At 38.2% G+C, this 14,272-nt stretch overlaps 1 protein-coding gene across 4 annotated transcripts in view; it reads left to right on the plus strand.

Moving 5' to 3' along the window:
* CARS2 (cysteinyl-tRNA synthetase 2, mitochondrial) overlaps window positions 1-14,272 on the plus strand; it is a 73,278-nt gene that overhangs the window by 34,024 nt on the left and 24,982 nt on the right. For all 4 annotated transcript variants that reach the window (XM_072621972.1, XM_072621970.1, XM_072621968.1 and 1 more), the window contains 2 exons: window positions 4,548-4,612; window positions 10,748-10,814. In XM_072621972.1, coding sequence (XP_072478073.1) covers window positions 4,548-4,612; window positions 10,748-10,814 — 132 coding nt within the window. The remainder of the gene's footprint in view (window positions 1-4,547; window positions 4,613-10,747; window positions 10,815-14,272) is intronic.

The raw sequence follows: 14,272 nt of genomic DNA on the forward strand, positions 1-14,272 counted from the left end.
TGTGGTTGTTGCTGTGTAAAAAGTTCTGGTTCTGCTCCTTTCACTCAGCATCAATTCATGTAAATCTTTCCAGGCCTCTCTGAAGTCTTCCTGTTCATCATTTCTTATAGCATAATAGTATTCCATTACATTCATATCCACAATTTATTCAGCCATTCCCCAATTGATGGGCATCCTCTTGATTTCCAGCTTTTGGCCACCACAGAGAGAGCTGTTAAAAATATTTTTGTACGTGTGGGACCCTTTCCCATTTGTATGATCTCTTGGGGATACAGCCCTAGAAGTGATGTTGCTGGGTCAAAGAGTATGCACATTTTTGTAGCCGGAGGCTCGTCTGCTGAGCTCGAGCATAGGTAGGCTCAGCTGTCTGCAGTAGTGTCTTCCCAATTCCACTGGAGTGCTGAGGCACTCCTGGGGTTCTGGTGTTGGGGGTTGCTGGCTTCACCCCCCTGGGGCTCAGGATTTTCTCCAGGTTTGCTGAGGTGGGGCTGTCTGGGACAGCTCTGGTCCTGCACTGGTTCCCTTGACCACAGCAAGAGGGTCCTATCTTAGTGACTTTCCTGGCCTCATGTGCTGAGAGTCTGTTTACCCTTCTGCTGCTCCCACTGTTCCAGGGTTTTTCCTGGGGAGATATTCTCTGGGCTTGTCAAGGTCAACAAGGGGAGGGAGAGAGCAGTTACCCATCACTCCTCCATCTTGGCTCCTGGAACTGGGAATCTGCATAGTTGTTTGTAGTGTGATTTCTTCCTAACCCTCAGAGGGAGGGAGGTGGTGCTGGGTCTCACAACAGCACCATCACATAGATAGGAAGTGTCAGACACAGGACTTAAACTAAGGTTTCTCTTACTGCAAGTTGCATGGTCCATAACATCACACTGCCCTGTGAGATCAGGAAAGGAAGTTGCTTGTTTCCATGTGTGTTGCTGACAATATTTTCTTTGTATTTATGTGTGTGTTCTACTGGAAACTGGAACACCAAGAATTAGGTTTTGTTGGGTCTTTCCTCACATTGTCTAATGCTCTATGTATCTTTCCTTGTGGAATAGGAAACACCATACACCACCTCCCCACCCCAACCCCCAAACACATTTAACTAGTCTTCTTCATCATCTAATTTTAAAAATTATTTCTTCTCATATGTCCAATGAAAAGATCTGTGATTCGTTGTAACCAGTTGTCCTTCTGCCAACCTAAATCTCAACTCCTTCCCATTCATGAACTGCTGTGACCAACAAACTAGTCAGTATATAGACAACTTGGTATTGAGTGCCTGAATTTATTTAGGCTGATCTGCAGATAAAAAAAATATGTAGTTTGTCATCGGGCTTATACTTGAAGCCAGCTTGGTAGAACCTGCTTGAGAATCTGCTTTACTAACAGTCTTAAGGGAACTCAAAGTCTACCTTCATACTGCTGTAGAGTACTGGAGGGGGCTTTAGTGTAGGAAATTAAGTGAACGAAGGGAAAAAAATGCCCTGAACTAACATAAAAATGATTGATATTGGGCTGTATGGATAGTCTGTGAGACATATGGGTCTTGTTTCCCTGAAGGAATACTAAGAGCAATGAATGACAGTCACAGACTGACAAATACATATTTGATGTAAAGAAAAGTTTAATTGCAATTTGAGGATCTATTTAAAAGTAGACTCAGGAGATATAGTAGGTTCTTTTACATCGGAGGTCTTCAAGCAAATATTAGATGACGGCATATTAGGTGTGTCGTTGAAAGGATTCTTTTTCAAGGATGGATAAGGCCAGATGGCTTTGGAGGCTGCTTGCAATTTTGAAGTTATTTATTTTATGAAAATGTAAGTCTCAAAAGCTCAGTCATTGTTTGGTATATATTCTGCATAGCATCTAATACTCTGAGTTCAATAAATATTAAACAGCTAATTTCTTTATATTTTCACATTCTTCACAGCTTTAAATTTTGCCCTTTTAAAATTTAACCTTCCAATAATGTTTTCAAAGTATCTCCTTTTAAGAAAATCTTCTGTTTATGAAGAACATAGAAACGGTATTGCCGCTGTGGTTATGAAATGTTGGTTGGTTTGGGTGCTGAGTACATCCAGTCTGTCACAACTTTTCCCTCGTTACAATTAAATAGGATCCAGAATATCGTTGCTATATTCCTGACGATGTTGCTTGTTAACATTGATTTTTTTCTGAAGATATACTACAATAGACGAAGGAAGTAGCCTACTATTTTTGAGGTGTTATGTATAGTTTACAATGTAAGGTGCTATACTATACTTCAGCAATCATGTGCAATAGAAAATATTTAGATTTTTTTTCCTCAGTGCTTAGCCAAGTAAATATAGAACTGAAATTTGTAAAATTTATTCATGTAAAAACCTGGAAAGGATTACATGTACTGATGCAAAGTGAGTAAGCAGAATTAGGACAACATTGTACACAGTGATGGCAACATTGTGCGATGATCAACTATGAATGACTTAGCTCTTCTCAGCAATACAGCGATCCAAGACAATTCCAAAGGATTTGTGGTGGGCAATGCTGTCTACGTTCAGAGACAGAACTGTGGAGTTCTGAGTGTAGATCAAAACATACTATTTTCACTTTTTAAATTTTTTTGTGTTTTTTTCTTCTGTCTTCTTTCCCAACGTGACTAATAATGGAAATATGTTTTGCATTATTACACATGCATAACCTATATCAAATTGCTTCTTTCTTGGGGAGAGAGATAACTTAAGACTCAAAATTTTAAAAAAGTTGATGTTAAGAATTGTCTTTACATGTAATTGGAAAAAAAATAAAAAATTATTTAAAAAAATAACTTATGTAATTAGGAAGCCATTGAAGACTGTAGGCATACTTCAATTTGAAGGACTTGGTACTCTTGACCGGTCCTGAAAAATATACCCCTTGTGCATGTGCCTGGTTCCCTTTTCAGTGGTCCGTAGATTATCAGGGTGGTATCCTGCAGGACCTAGAAGAATGCACTGATGGTCATTGGTGTACTTTCGTTGGCGTACCTCTGTTCCTAAGAATGAGAAGAAGGAACAAATGTTTCTAAGAGACTTTTTTGAGAGCAGTTGTACTGCTTAGGAAAAAATGCCAAAGCTTTTAGAAGCTCTTTATATAGTTTTTTGTGTTTGTGTGTGTGTATTTTAGCAAAAAAAAGGTCTTTAGTGAAGCTAGCCTCTTCCCTCAAATATATATGACCCAGAAGATGTGAAATAATCTCAGAAGGATTTGGTGAGTCAGTGTAACAGTAAACACCCTCACACACACAGGATGACAGGTTTGTGGGTCTGCTTTTCTTAAACAAAAGCAATCTTCTTTAATTATGTTCACTAGTTCAGGGGAAAAGTCAGCACCCTGAACATAGGAGAAGATACAAGCAGAGAAATTAGCTTCAAGTCCAACACACAGGGCTTTGACTGCCTGAATCAAAGCAGTATTGCTAGACACCACTGGATTGAGAGAACCTTTACGTCTGAGCAGTTGGGGGATCTGAACGAGTGGCTACTCAGAGTCTCAGAGACCAGGGAATCACAAGGTCCTTCTCATAAGCAAGCCCCCTGCAGCAAAATACCAACTCAAAGGATATATGCACATGCTTCTCAGAGCCAGAAGGCATCACAACCCACGTGTCTCAGTGCCTGATCAACTTAGTGCCAGGAGGTGTGGAAGCCTTCGTACTTGTAGTGAGCCTCCCCCTAAGCAAGTTTTTCCTTAGGCGAGTCCCTCCCAATGGGCTTCACATGAGGCCTGTTAATGGGTGGGGAAGGTCTTAGTTCCCATTGACATTATGATCAGTGAATTTGTAGAATCTTATGGGAATCAGTTACCTTCAAATATTTGAAGGGCTGCCACATAGAGGAGCAATTAGACTTTATCTTGTATGGCTTTGCTATAGCACTAAAAACAGTGGGAGGAAGTTAGAGGGATGAAGAATTTTCTCAGGGTAGCCAAGGATTTCCAACAGTTAAATAAGTACAGAGTGCCATCTGTGGAATGGATAACAAAAAGATAATAACAAATGATTGGGATGTTGTAGAGGGGACTCGTATCTGGGGTAGGGGAGCAGTTGAACTAGAGAATCGAATAAAGTTCATTCCAACTCATAAGATGATGGTTCTGTGTATAATAAATCAGAAAAATCCAAACCTTGTCTGTTTGGCTTTATAAAGCCTTCTTGTCAATGTGCCTAAACTTGTTGGAAGATGATTCTTAAGTTGTTGAATTTGTTGCCACTGTCCTCATTTGCAAAAATTGATAAGATATTAGCTATTATCCAGGTACTTAGCAGATGTTTCTAAATTGTGGGATAAGAAGCAGATAGGACGTTAATAAAATAGTTTGGACTGACTGGATTCTGAGTCCCTTTCAAGTCTAGGTCTGTGACTGTGTTATCTATATTAGTGTTAGGCTTACATTACTCTGTTAGCCCTGATTGAGCCAGAGGCGCTGCTTTGCTGATGCCTTCCTTTAGTTGTATCCGCTCCTCAGATTTCTCTTTTAGGATAGCTAGTTTTGTCAGGTTTCAAAAACATTTAACCTTCTTGTTTCTCTTCCAGGGCATTTGCATGCTAAAGGGAAAGAAAAAATGTCAAAATCGTTAAAAAACTACATTACAATTAAGGTAATATACTATCAGACGTTACAAGATGAATGCATTCTTAAATTATACGCATGTATTAATATGCACAAAACTTTAGTTTATATATTCTATGTATTTAGTTTATATGTCTTATAGTAATATACTATCAAACTTTGCAGAATGAGTGACATTCTAGAATGTGTGTGCATTGTATGCCATGTAACTGATTCTTTGGCTTCCAAAAAGCTCTTTCATGGCTCTAAACGTGGCTTTCCATCTCACTTGTGTTACTTTTCTTTGTCTTAGAAGCACATAATAACTTTGCCCTTTTTATCCTGCAGCATTTGCTTTGCTTCATATTAATCTATAGACTCTTTCCTTTGTCCCCCCATGCTCTTTATTTTATATCTTTCTTTATACTGCCATTTCTTACCTTTTTTTGACCGAGTCTAGTGATTCATAGGGTTAGGTAACTGCTAATGAGGAAGCTCTCTACCCAAACTACTGCACACCTCTCCTGTGGCTGATATCTTAGCAAATGGCTTGGGGCACTGAGAGGATCAGTGATTGGTCCATGATCACAAAGCTCGAAAAGATGTCTTTTAAATCCTACTTGCAAAGTGCCTAGCCCTCTCTCTCTCTGAAAAGAATCCGTATGTCCTTTAGCCATTCTGTCTCTTCCCAGAGGTAGTTTGCTCTTCCACTGACTGTATCATGTCTTTTGGTGAACTCTGCAGTTGGTTGGCTCTTTTACTTGCCTGACAAATTTTATAATGCTTACATACATGTATCATGCTATGTAATGGTGAGTCAAATGGAGAAAGTACGAGCAAGAGTCAAAAACGTATATGATTGAATAAAATGTTTTTTGATGGTTTAACAGATGTAAGAACCAAATAAATATAATTGCAAATTGGGAAACAGGTATGGATGGAAAATAACCAGATTCTAGGCATTTCCCCCATCTCCTCAATATAAATCCTGTTAAAAGCAAAACCCTAGAAATATTTTTAGCTTATTAGGAGTTCAGTAAATATTTATTGATTTAAAATGAAGGAATCAATTTTCGGTTATTTGTTAGAATTAAGTTATCTTTACTCATTTTAAATATTTAACATCTTCAGAGGAAATTTAGCAAATGTTTTAAATTCTTTCCATAAAAACTGCTGGTTTACCTATACTAAGTGATTTCAGAGAAGCACCATAGAATGTCCTTCTTCTAAAATCTAATTTTAAAAACTCTCTTTGGTGTGGAAGTGACCCCCATTTCTTGAAGGCCACTAGGGAGCAAGTTGGGCATGAGGGGAACAGCGTCTCATGAAATTCATCAGGATTGTGCTCTTGTGTTGGTGAAAGTAGTTCTGCAGTGATGAAATCATGTCCTTTAATCTATGAAAATAAACATGGAATAGCCAAGTTGCAGGTTAATCAAAGGGTCACAGCTTGAAAGCTGAGAAGGACCTAGACACCATCCGTCATAACTCCTTGTAAGATAAGAAAACAAGACTGAGTGTCCAGAGAAGTCAAGGAACACTTTCCCAAAAACTCATCTAGTCAGTAGTATAACGGGAGACAAAAGTAGGCTCTTTCTCTTCAGTGGAATGTACAAATAACCTGTCTCTTTAACTCGTTCTCCATCTTTAACTTACAAACGTCTTTATCTTTCTGTAACTGAAACACATGGTTCATATTGTTTCAAAAGGGCTCATTGTTGTCTCTTTGTCTGCCACATAGTGCATACTAGTCATGCTCCCTAACCTTTCCTTTAGTCTCGGCTCTGTGTAATCACCCATGTTGGAACATGCCCCCCAGCCCCCTTAATTGTGAGAAAATTTTAAGAGTAAAATTACCATATAGCTCTATAGTGTTCAGATACCTGTGGTGTCATGGAGTCCTATGTTTTAATATCTGTGATTTGCTTTGACATATTGCGATATGGTTCAAGAAAAATTAGAGAAACTGAGCTATATTTTTTTTTTAAAGGCATAAGATGTATTGAGTTACATCAGATTTTTCATGTGTTTAGACAAATTCTTCATTTTAGGTTTAGAAGCTCGGTCTCTTGAAGTATTTATGATATCATTCAGGAAGTCATATAAAAAGGTGATGACCCACCACCTTGAGAACAAGGGATTACAGAAATTGAGGGGCCAAGTACAGCTAGTACCCATGGAATGTTCAGAAACCTACAGTGAAGACTTGAGTGAGTGAGGTGGAAGATTTATGGGAGGACATAGACAGGAAGTCTAGGCAGAGAAGGCCTAAAGGGCCTGATGATGACCAACATCATTTGGAGAGAAGGCTCGTAGTAATGACATCAGAGATCCTTTGAAGAATTGTATCAGGGCCTAAGTGTACTGAATAGTAAACAGCCTGAAAGACCGAGTTTACAGAGAAGGTATTAGTCTAGTAATGAAGAAGAGTTATGTTATTTTGAAGAATTCGGTAGGTCAGAATGCACATCAAAGTTTGTGTCCGTCCTTATGCATGTAGATATCAATGCTTTATTCATCTATTGGTTTTTAAAATGTGTTAAAGAATCATGTAGGCTTGAGTGGGAAATAGGAAGCAGTTTCTATAAGAAATTTTCTAAGTTTCTATAGAATTTTCTGTAGAAACTTAATTTTGCTGCTTTGTTCTTACCCTCTCAGAATATGATCATATTCCTTCTTTCACTTGTGGTCAGAGTTCTTCTTATAGTCTTAGATATTCTCCTCTATCCTCAATCTATCACTTGATTTGAAGGATTGGAGAGAGGAAAAGAATAAGGAACAAAAGGCAGAGGAAGGTCAGAGGAAAGGAAGTGGACGTTGGAGGAATGTTTAGAGTTATAGAGATTTTCTGAGTAAAGTAATAAACCTTCCATTAAAAAAAAAATTAGCATCTCTTTGTCTTTCTTCTCCCTCAAATCTCCTCCTTCTTCCCCAATTACAGATTAAGATTGAATCCAATCAGATATTCCTAAGTATCCATTTAGAATGTGGCCACCTTTGTTGTCATTATAAAACAGTAGTTCTCCCATTTACATAGTTTAGACCAGCTGATATATTATTCCATCCATGGAACACAAAGGATATAACTGGAAATGTCCTGGCTTTAGGAGGCACCTTTGGATATCTGGTTCATCTCCTTCATTTTACTATTGAATAAATTGAGATCTATGTGAGCTATGTATATGTATATATATATAATACGTATATATTTTGTATGTACGTAGTTGTTGCCATATTTTCTTCCCTGTTAGACTGGTGTTTCTTGATGACAGACTGGGGTTTTTTGTGGTTACTTTTTTGTATCTCCAGCAGTTAGTACAGTGGCTTGTACTTCATAAGTGCTTAATCCATGCATATTGACTGAATTGATGGTGACAGAACTAGGACTGTAATTCAAGCCCACTGATTTCTGCTCCCACATCTTTTTTTCACTATGCCACATTGCGTGTGTGTGACATTACAAACATGATTTCTCTCTATCCTGAGGAAATTTTCAATTGTAGGTCTTCCGGTGATTATTTCTTCATTTTTTTCCCTCTTCCATTCTCCCAAATCCTTTTATGTCTGAAATGTATAGCAGAGAAGAGACATTTAGCTAGGAATGAGGTTGGCCACTAATATACTTTATAATTTGGGCAACAGTCATGTAGCCACAAATCTGTTGGCTCAAAGGCTAAGATGATTGAGCCAGTATAATTAAGCATTTACTTTTAGACCTGTATACTTAGAAGAGAAAATTAAAGCAAGGTAACAGATAATGCAAAGTGCATCCTAATAGTTGTCTGCTTTTGCAGTGGAGAGTGAACTTTCTCTTGACCCCTTCTCTTACTCTTCATTGTTTTAAAGAAACGTGTGTCAAGCTAGACAGAAGCAAGTAATTTAATTTGTTTTAATAGTAGTTTTGGCATTGTGTAGGGACCTAGCAGGTAGGAGGAACTAGAGAGGGAGATATAGTTATAAACTTCTCAGGGAGAACGGGGTACGGGTAGATTGCATGAGAACTTCATTTTTAGAAGGAAGACTTTGAATGTTTCAGAACCTGAGGGAAGAACTTTGGAGGATAGCAGCACTTCTTTCTACCATCTAATACCAACAGAGGAAAGGAGATCAATATGTTCCTTCATGCATTAGGGAATGGTAGATAAGCAGCATCGTTTAGCGGATAGTTAGCCTTGGAGTTAGGAAGACCTTAGGTTCAGTCTTGCTTCTGACATATAGCTGCGTGGACCTGGGTAAATCACTTATGTTCTCAGAATCCTAGGTAACTGTGCAGAACTGTAAGTTCCTGGGTAGGAACTGGTATTTACTTTCTCCTTTGTAACTAGGTTTGATGCAGTAAACAGAGCCCTCTTACTCTTTCATTCTACACCTGAAATACTAGTTTGAGGGAGTGAGGTGTGTGTATGTGTGTGTGTGTGTGCGTGCACTGAATATTGAAGTGTGAGATGAATGCACAGAGAAGCCTTCATTAAGTGTTTACTCTGAGCAGAGCCACGTGCAAAACACTAGGGATGCACATAGAAAAGCAAGGTAATCTCCTATTCTCAAGGGGCTATCATTTTAGTGGAGGACACAGCACCTACAGGGGTTGGAAAAGACCAAGAGGTCCTCAGGGTACAGCAGCAGAGCTGATGCAGTACATCTTCTTTCATATTCTCTCCACTGACAAAGCCCCCGATTTTTCTGGAGATCACCCAGGCTTCTGGTGGTGAAGGTCTTTTCTGCGTCTGCAGGAGTGGTGGCTTGTAAGCACCTTCAGAAGCCCTTGCTGGGCTGGGCTTCTTGTCCACAGACTGTGAGGGCAGGGCTGTGGCTAGAGCAAGGTCTCTTTGGAGTCTTGAGGCAAGTTGTGCTCTTTTTTTCCCTTTTGTAAAAGAATTCCATATCTGATCTCCTAACGTAATCCCAGAGTAATTGTGGATTCTTCTAAACCGGTTTCCACATGCAGAGATTTTGTCAAACTTAAATTCTGTATAAAGAGTGCAATAGTTACCTCATCTTTTCCTCTGTGCTTCCCTGTTGTTGGAGAAAGTTTTATTCTTTCTCCTACAGGCCAGGGTTTTATAAATTGCACACCGACTGCCGTTTAAACTCTGTAAGAGAATATTGCTTCTTTAAACTAGAGACCTGCCTTAACTGTAGTGTACTTCAGGATATTCACTAGAGGGGTCTCAGTGTCACCCCAAACTCAGGTTGGTCCTTGAGATCACAGTCTGTCTTCATTCTCCTGCTTGAAACTGCTGAACGTAGTGCATCTGTTTACTCCAGAGGGCAAGGTGTTTCCTTAGACTGGCCTTCTCTAGGGTTGAGATTAGTCATTGCAGTTGCTAAGTGTTGAGCTTCATTTTTGTGTTTTTTTCATTTCTGTTATTGTAGTCCTTATGTATTTTGCTTTCTTGATTCTGTTTATTTAACTTCATAACACTTCCGCTAAGTCTTCCTAAATTCCTTGTTTCTTCTGACACAGTAATGCTTTGTTACGTATTTCCATCATGTTTTGTCTGCCATTCTATCAATGGGTAGACATTTTTTTCCCAGGTTTTTGCTACAACATGAAGTTTTGTGTTTTCTATTTGAGCCTTTTTTGGTCTTTGACCACGTTTGAAGTGTGTATTTAGCAGTGGGAGCTATGGGTTAGAGGGTGTGAAGTAATAGTTTAGTACCTTTTTTTATGTAATTATAAATTGTTTTCCATATCAATTCATGATTCCACCAACAGTGTTATTAGTGTGTTGGTAAAATTTAAAGAGGGAGTAATTGATCAGAAAAGGGCGTTTATGCTGCTTAGGGTTTGGGCAAGAACATCTCCACAAAGCTGTCTTGATGTGAGTTAATATACATTTGTGGTGATAATAATATTAATAATAACTTACAATTACATACTGACTTCAGCTTTACAAAATACTTATATGTGTCATGTCATTTGGTTCTCACAACAACTCTGTGAGGTAAGTGCCATCATTATAATACATGTTTTATAGATGAAGATTTTGAATCTTAGACAGGTAAGTGACTTTTGCCCAGGGTGATACAGTAATAAGTATGTTTAAGGTAGAATTCAAACTCAGATCTTAACTGCCAATTCAAGAACTCTATCTACTATGCCACACAATCGCTGAGTTAATATAAATATTACTTTTAGAAGAAAATTATAATAAATGTACTTCATTTAAAAAATTTTTAGGACTTTCTAAAGAAGTTTTCTCCAGATGTTTTCCGGATGTTCTGCATGCTTAGCAGTTATAGGTCAGGTAAGAAAACCATTTATCCTCAGTATTTCGTTTTCTATCTTACTCTCTTTTAGAACTTCATTTTAAAATTATGTCATCGACTTTTAGCTCAGATTTCAGAATGCATTGGAGAACTGCAAAACAAATTGTTATATGAGACCCAGGGGTTAGGGTTGGCATGAATGTACCTGACTAGGAGAATCAAGGGAGAATTCAGGAAGGAGATGAAAGATGGCTGTAAAGAATAAGCAAAAATATAACAGGAGAAGGACCGTGTTCCAGGCATAGAGCAGAAGGGCTTGGAGATAAGAGAGCACAGCAATCTTCCTTTGGAAGTCAGCTGGTTTAGACAGACAAGAGAAGCTAGGAGTGCAGGTTCCAATGGTGCAGCATAGGTGTGGAATGCTGGACAGTTTATCATGAAATAATGATCATGTGGGGGGAGGGGAACCTTCTCTTTTTTTAAAGCATAAATGAGATGCAGCCTCTGAATTGGAGGCATTGCTTTGAATGAATAACAGCATTTGCCTCTATATTTCAGCGCAGACCTTCCATTCAGCAGCTGTGTAAATGTCTGCTGCTTGTGCTTCTAGACCTTCATAAGAACAGCAGCTTTTTTGGCAGTGTACAGTCAACTCTTAATTTTCCCTTCTCCAGGTTTTACATATGTGTGTATGTACACATCCCACTCAGCTACTTGTTTTATGGTTTCGTGGGAGCTTTCCCTAGGTACCTGTGCAAGATATCTATAATACAAACAGGTTTTTCCATTTTAAGTCCATGAGAAAAAAAAAGATTCAACTTTGTATTTATTTGGCAGTTGGGCTGGTTTTCACTTTATTCCTTGTGATTATCAAAGTAAAGGTATGTTAATATTTTCAGAGAAATTAAAGGTAGAAGTTGCTCTGAGTGGAATAAGCAACTTAAAATATAGAGGTGTAAGCACTTGAAGGTTTTTTGCCTCACCCCTTAAAATAAAAGCAGTATTTAAGGAAGGTGCATGTTTATGTAGAGGTGGAACACTTTGGCTGCTAAAGTCCCAAATGTTTATTAAAATTAACAGTTTTAAAGTTTAAGCATTATGCTAAAGAAAATTAAAACAGTTGACATAGGTAATGATTCTTCATGCCCAACCTTTCTTATGAAAGAGATTCTTTGCTCAAAACTTTTGCCTTTTACCTCCTGTCAAGTCCCAAGACTCCTTAAGAGAAGGAAGCAGCTTACCTAAATGAATGAATTACATCTTAGTGAAGAAAGAAATGGTTTTTTCATCCTACACAAAATTGGAGGTGAGAATGTGTCCCTTGACAGAACGTAGTCTGGTTCATGCTGGTGGTATTGCTGTTAGATGTCAGAGTACATGGAGTGCATCCTACATTAATTTTAAAAAGAAAAGAAAGAAGAATTAATGAAGTCCTCCCACCAGAGAGCCCTTCTCAATTTTAAAGAATGAGAGAAGGGAGATAGTAGAGGCAAATTATTTGGTTTATCTATGTCAGTGTGGAACTCTTTTGTGAGCTTTGTTGTGTAAGCAGTTTGGTTTCAAAACTGACAGTAGTTTCAGAAATTCTGATTATTGTGGAACTTATGAATTTTAGTTTATTTACTAGTGAAGAATTACCAGATGCTTTGAACTGCTGCTAAATGCCATATAAAAACAATAGTAGAATCTCATGAATGCAAGTCTGTTGCTTTCTGTAAAGTAGAGGAACTCTGAATGGAAAACCACAAAAGATAAGAATGATGACCATAGGGGAGTTGTGCATGGATCTCTGCTACACTAATTAGTCTGTATGTCACAGATCTATCAGTTTAAAACAGGGTAAAAGTGTTCACCATTATTAACCACATTATTGTTTGTGACTTCACACGTATTCACATCCTCAGGGGGAGAATGATTAGTGGATAGAGCAAAAAAGTCAGGATAAAGTCCTTACAATTCCCGTCTGCCATGGTTCTGCTCAGTGCATAGAGCAGCTGCTTTGGCTTCAGTTTCCTTATCTCTAAAAAGGAATTTTTGTGGAAGTTGTTTCTTTACTTAGAAGTGCAGGGCATTGATCAGTCTTCTGGTCCTTCAAACTTAGAGGGGGGATAAAGCAGAAATAGAAAGTAAATATATGTGAAGTGCTCTCAGTAACTTTAGAGGCAATTTCTATTATTAGGAGGATTTTCTATCTTGTGTGCACATTTTAAATCTTGGAAATGAATAAATTCAAAAAGCTGCTGAACATTTGAGTAATAATGCCTTTCCCTCAGGCCAGGTTCAGAGAAGTCTACTCATCATATTTTCTCCTCCACCACTAATCCAAAGGTCAATAGCAACTTTCAACCTGACTTCCATTGGCTTTCAGGGTTCTTTGACATGGAAGACAGTGAATGATGGTTAGTACTGGAGCTGGTGTGTTTTTTTAAAAACAAAACAAAACTAAAGCCTGTTTCACCATCCTCTAATAAAAATCTGTGATGATAGCTATCACTTTAGTCGTTCTGCATTTTCAAGGTTAGCCCTGTGGAGACTGAACATTTCTTTCTAATTGTTGTGACAGTCGTTAGGGTAGTTACTACCACATGAGTGGCTTTGGCAGCCAATTACACAGGATTTTCATAGGCACAGATTATCAAGCACATGATCTAGCCCAAGGAAGCTTTTATACAAAAACAGCCAATCTTTTATTAAAGTAAAATCACAAACATTAATTTCTGGAAACCTTAGACATAATCTAGGCCTATTCCTTAATTTCACAAATGAGGAAACAGAAGTCTCGGGAAATTAAATGATTTGTCCAGCTCACAGCCAGCTAGTGACGGGACAAGGATCCGGATCTCATGACTCCCCTTGAAGAGGGAAATTGAATTTCCTTCACAGGGTTTGTCTGTACTCTTGCCTCACTTGTTTTTCCTCATTGTCTTGCGTCCTCTTTTCTCTCCCAACCTCCAGACTAATACGAAAAATAGGAGAAAGAACATGGAGTTATATACTTCATTTTCACCTTCCATGTTTCCCTGCAATTGTCTTTGCTTAATCAGAAAGAGGTTACTCTAGCAATTAGCTTCTGTGCCCTTCTTCTTCCCTTTCCTTTAAGAAATGTTCCATGTTAGTTTTGTAGCCTTACTGTTACTGATGTGAGCTATCCCCTTCCTAAGGGGACCAGAGATCTTGTTGTCTCAGAACATTTAAAAACACAGTTGAGAATAAAACAACTATTCCACTTCAAAACAATGTTAGAGGAGTTTTCTCTGGATCTTATTTGCTCCTTGAGAGGGAAGCAAGGCGCATCAGAATCCTTAATGAACAGTAATCAGGCCTTTTACTTAAACATATCATTGGATTGATTACAGTCCTTCAAGGTCTTGTTACATATTCAGTTTTCCTTAGGTTATAGGGAGATGCTTTTTTAAAAAATGTTTTATTTTTATTTTTTTCCAGATTTGTTTTTTTGTTTTCCATTTTCAACAATCACTTCCATAAGTCTTAAATT

This window comes from Notamacropus eugenii, chromosome 6 (genome assembly GCF_028372415.1).
Source record: "Notamacropus eugenii isolate mMacEug1 chromosome 6, mMacEug1.pri_v2, whole genome shotgun sequence".
NCBI classification, from domain to species: domain Eukaryota; kingdom Metazoa; phylum Chordata; class Mammalia; order Diprotodontia; family Macropodidae; genus Notamacropus; species Notamacropus eugenii.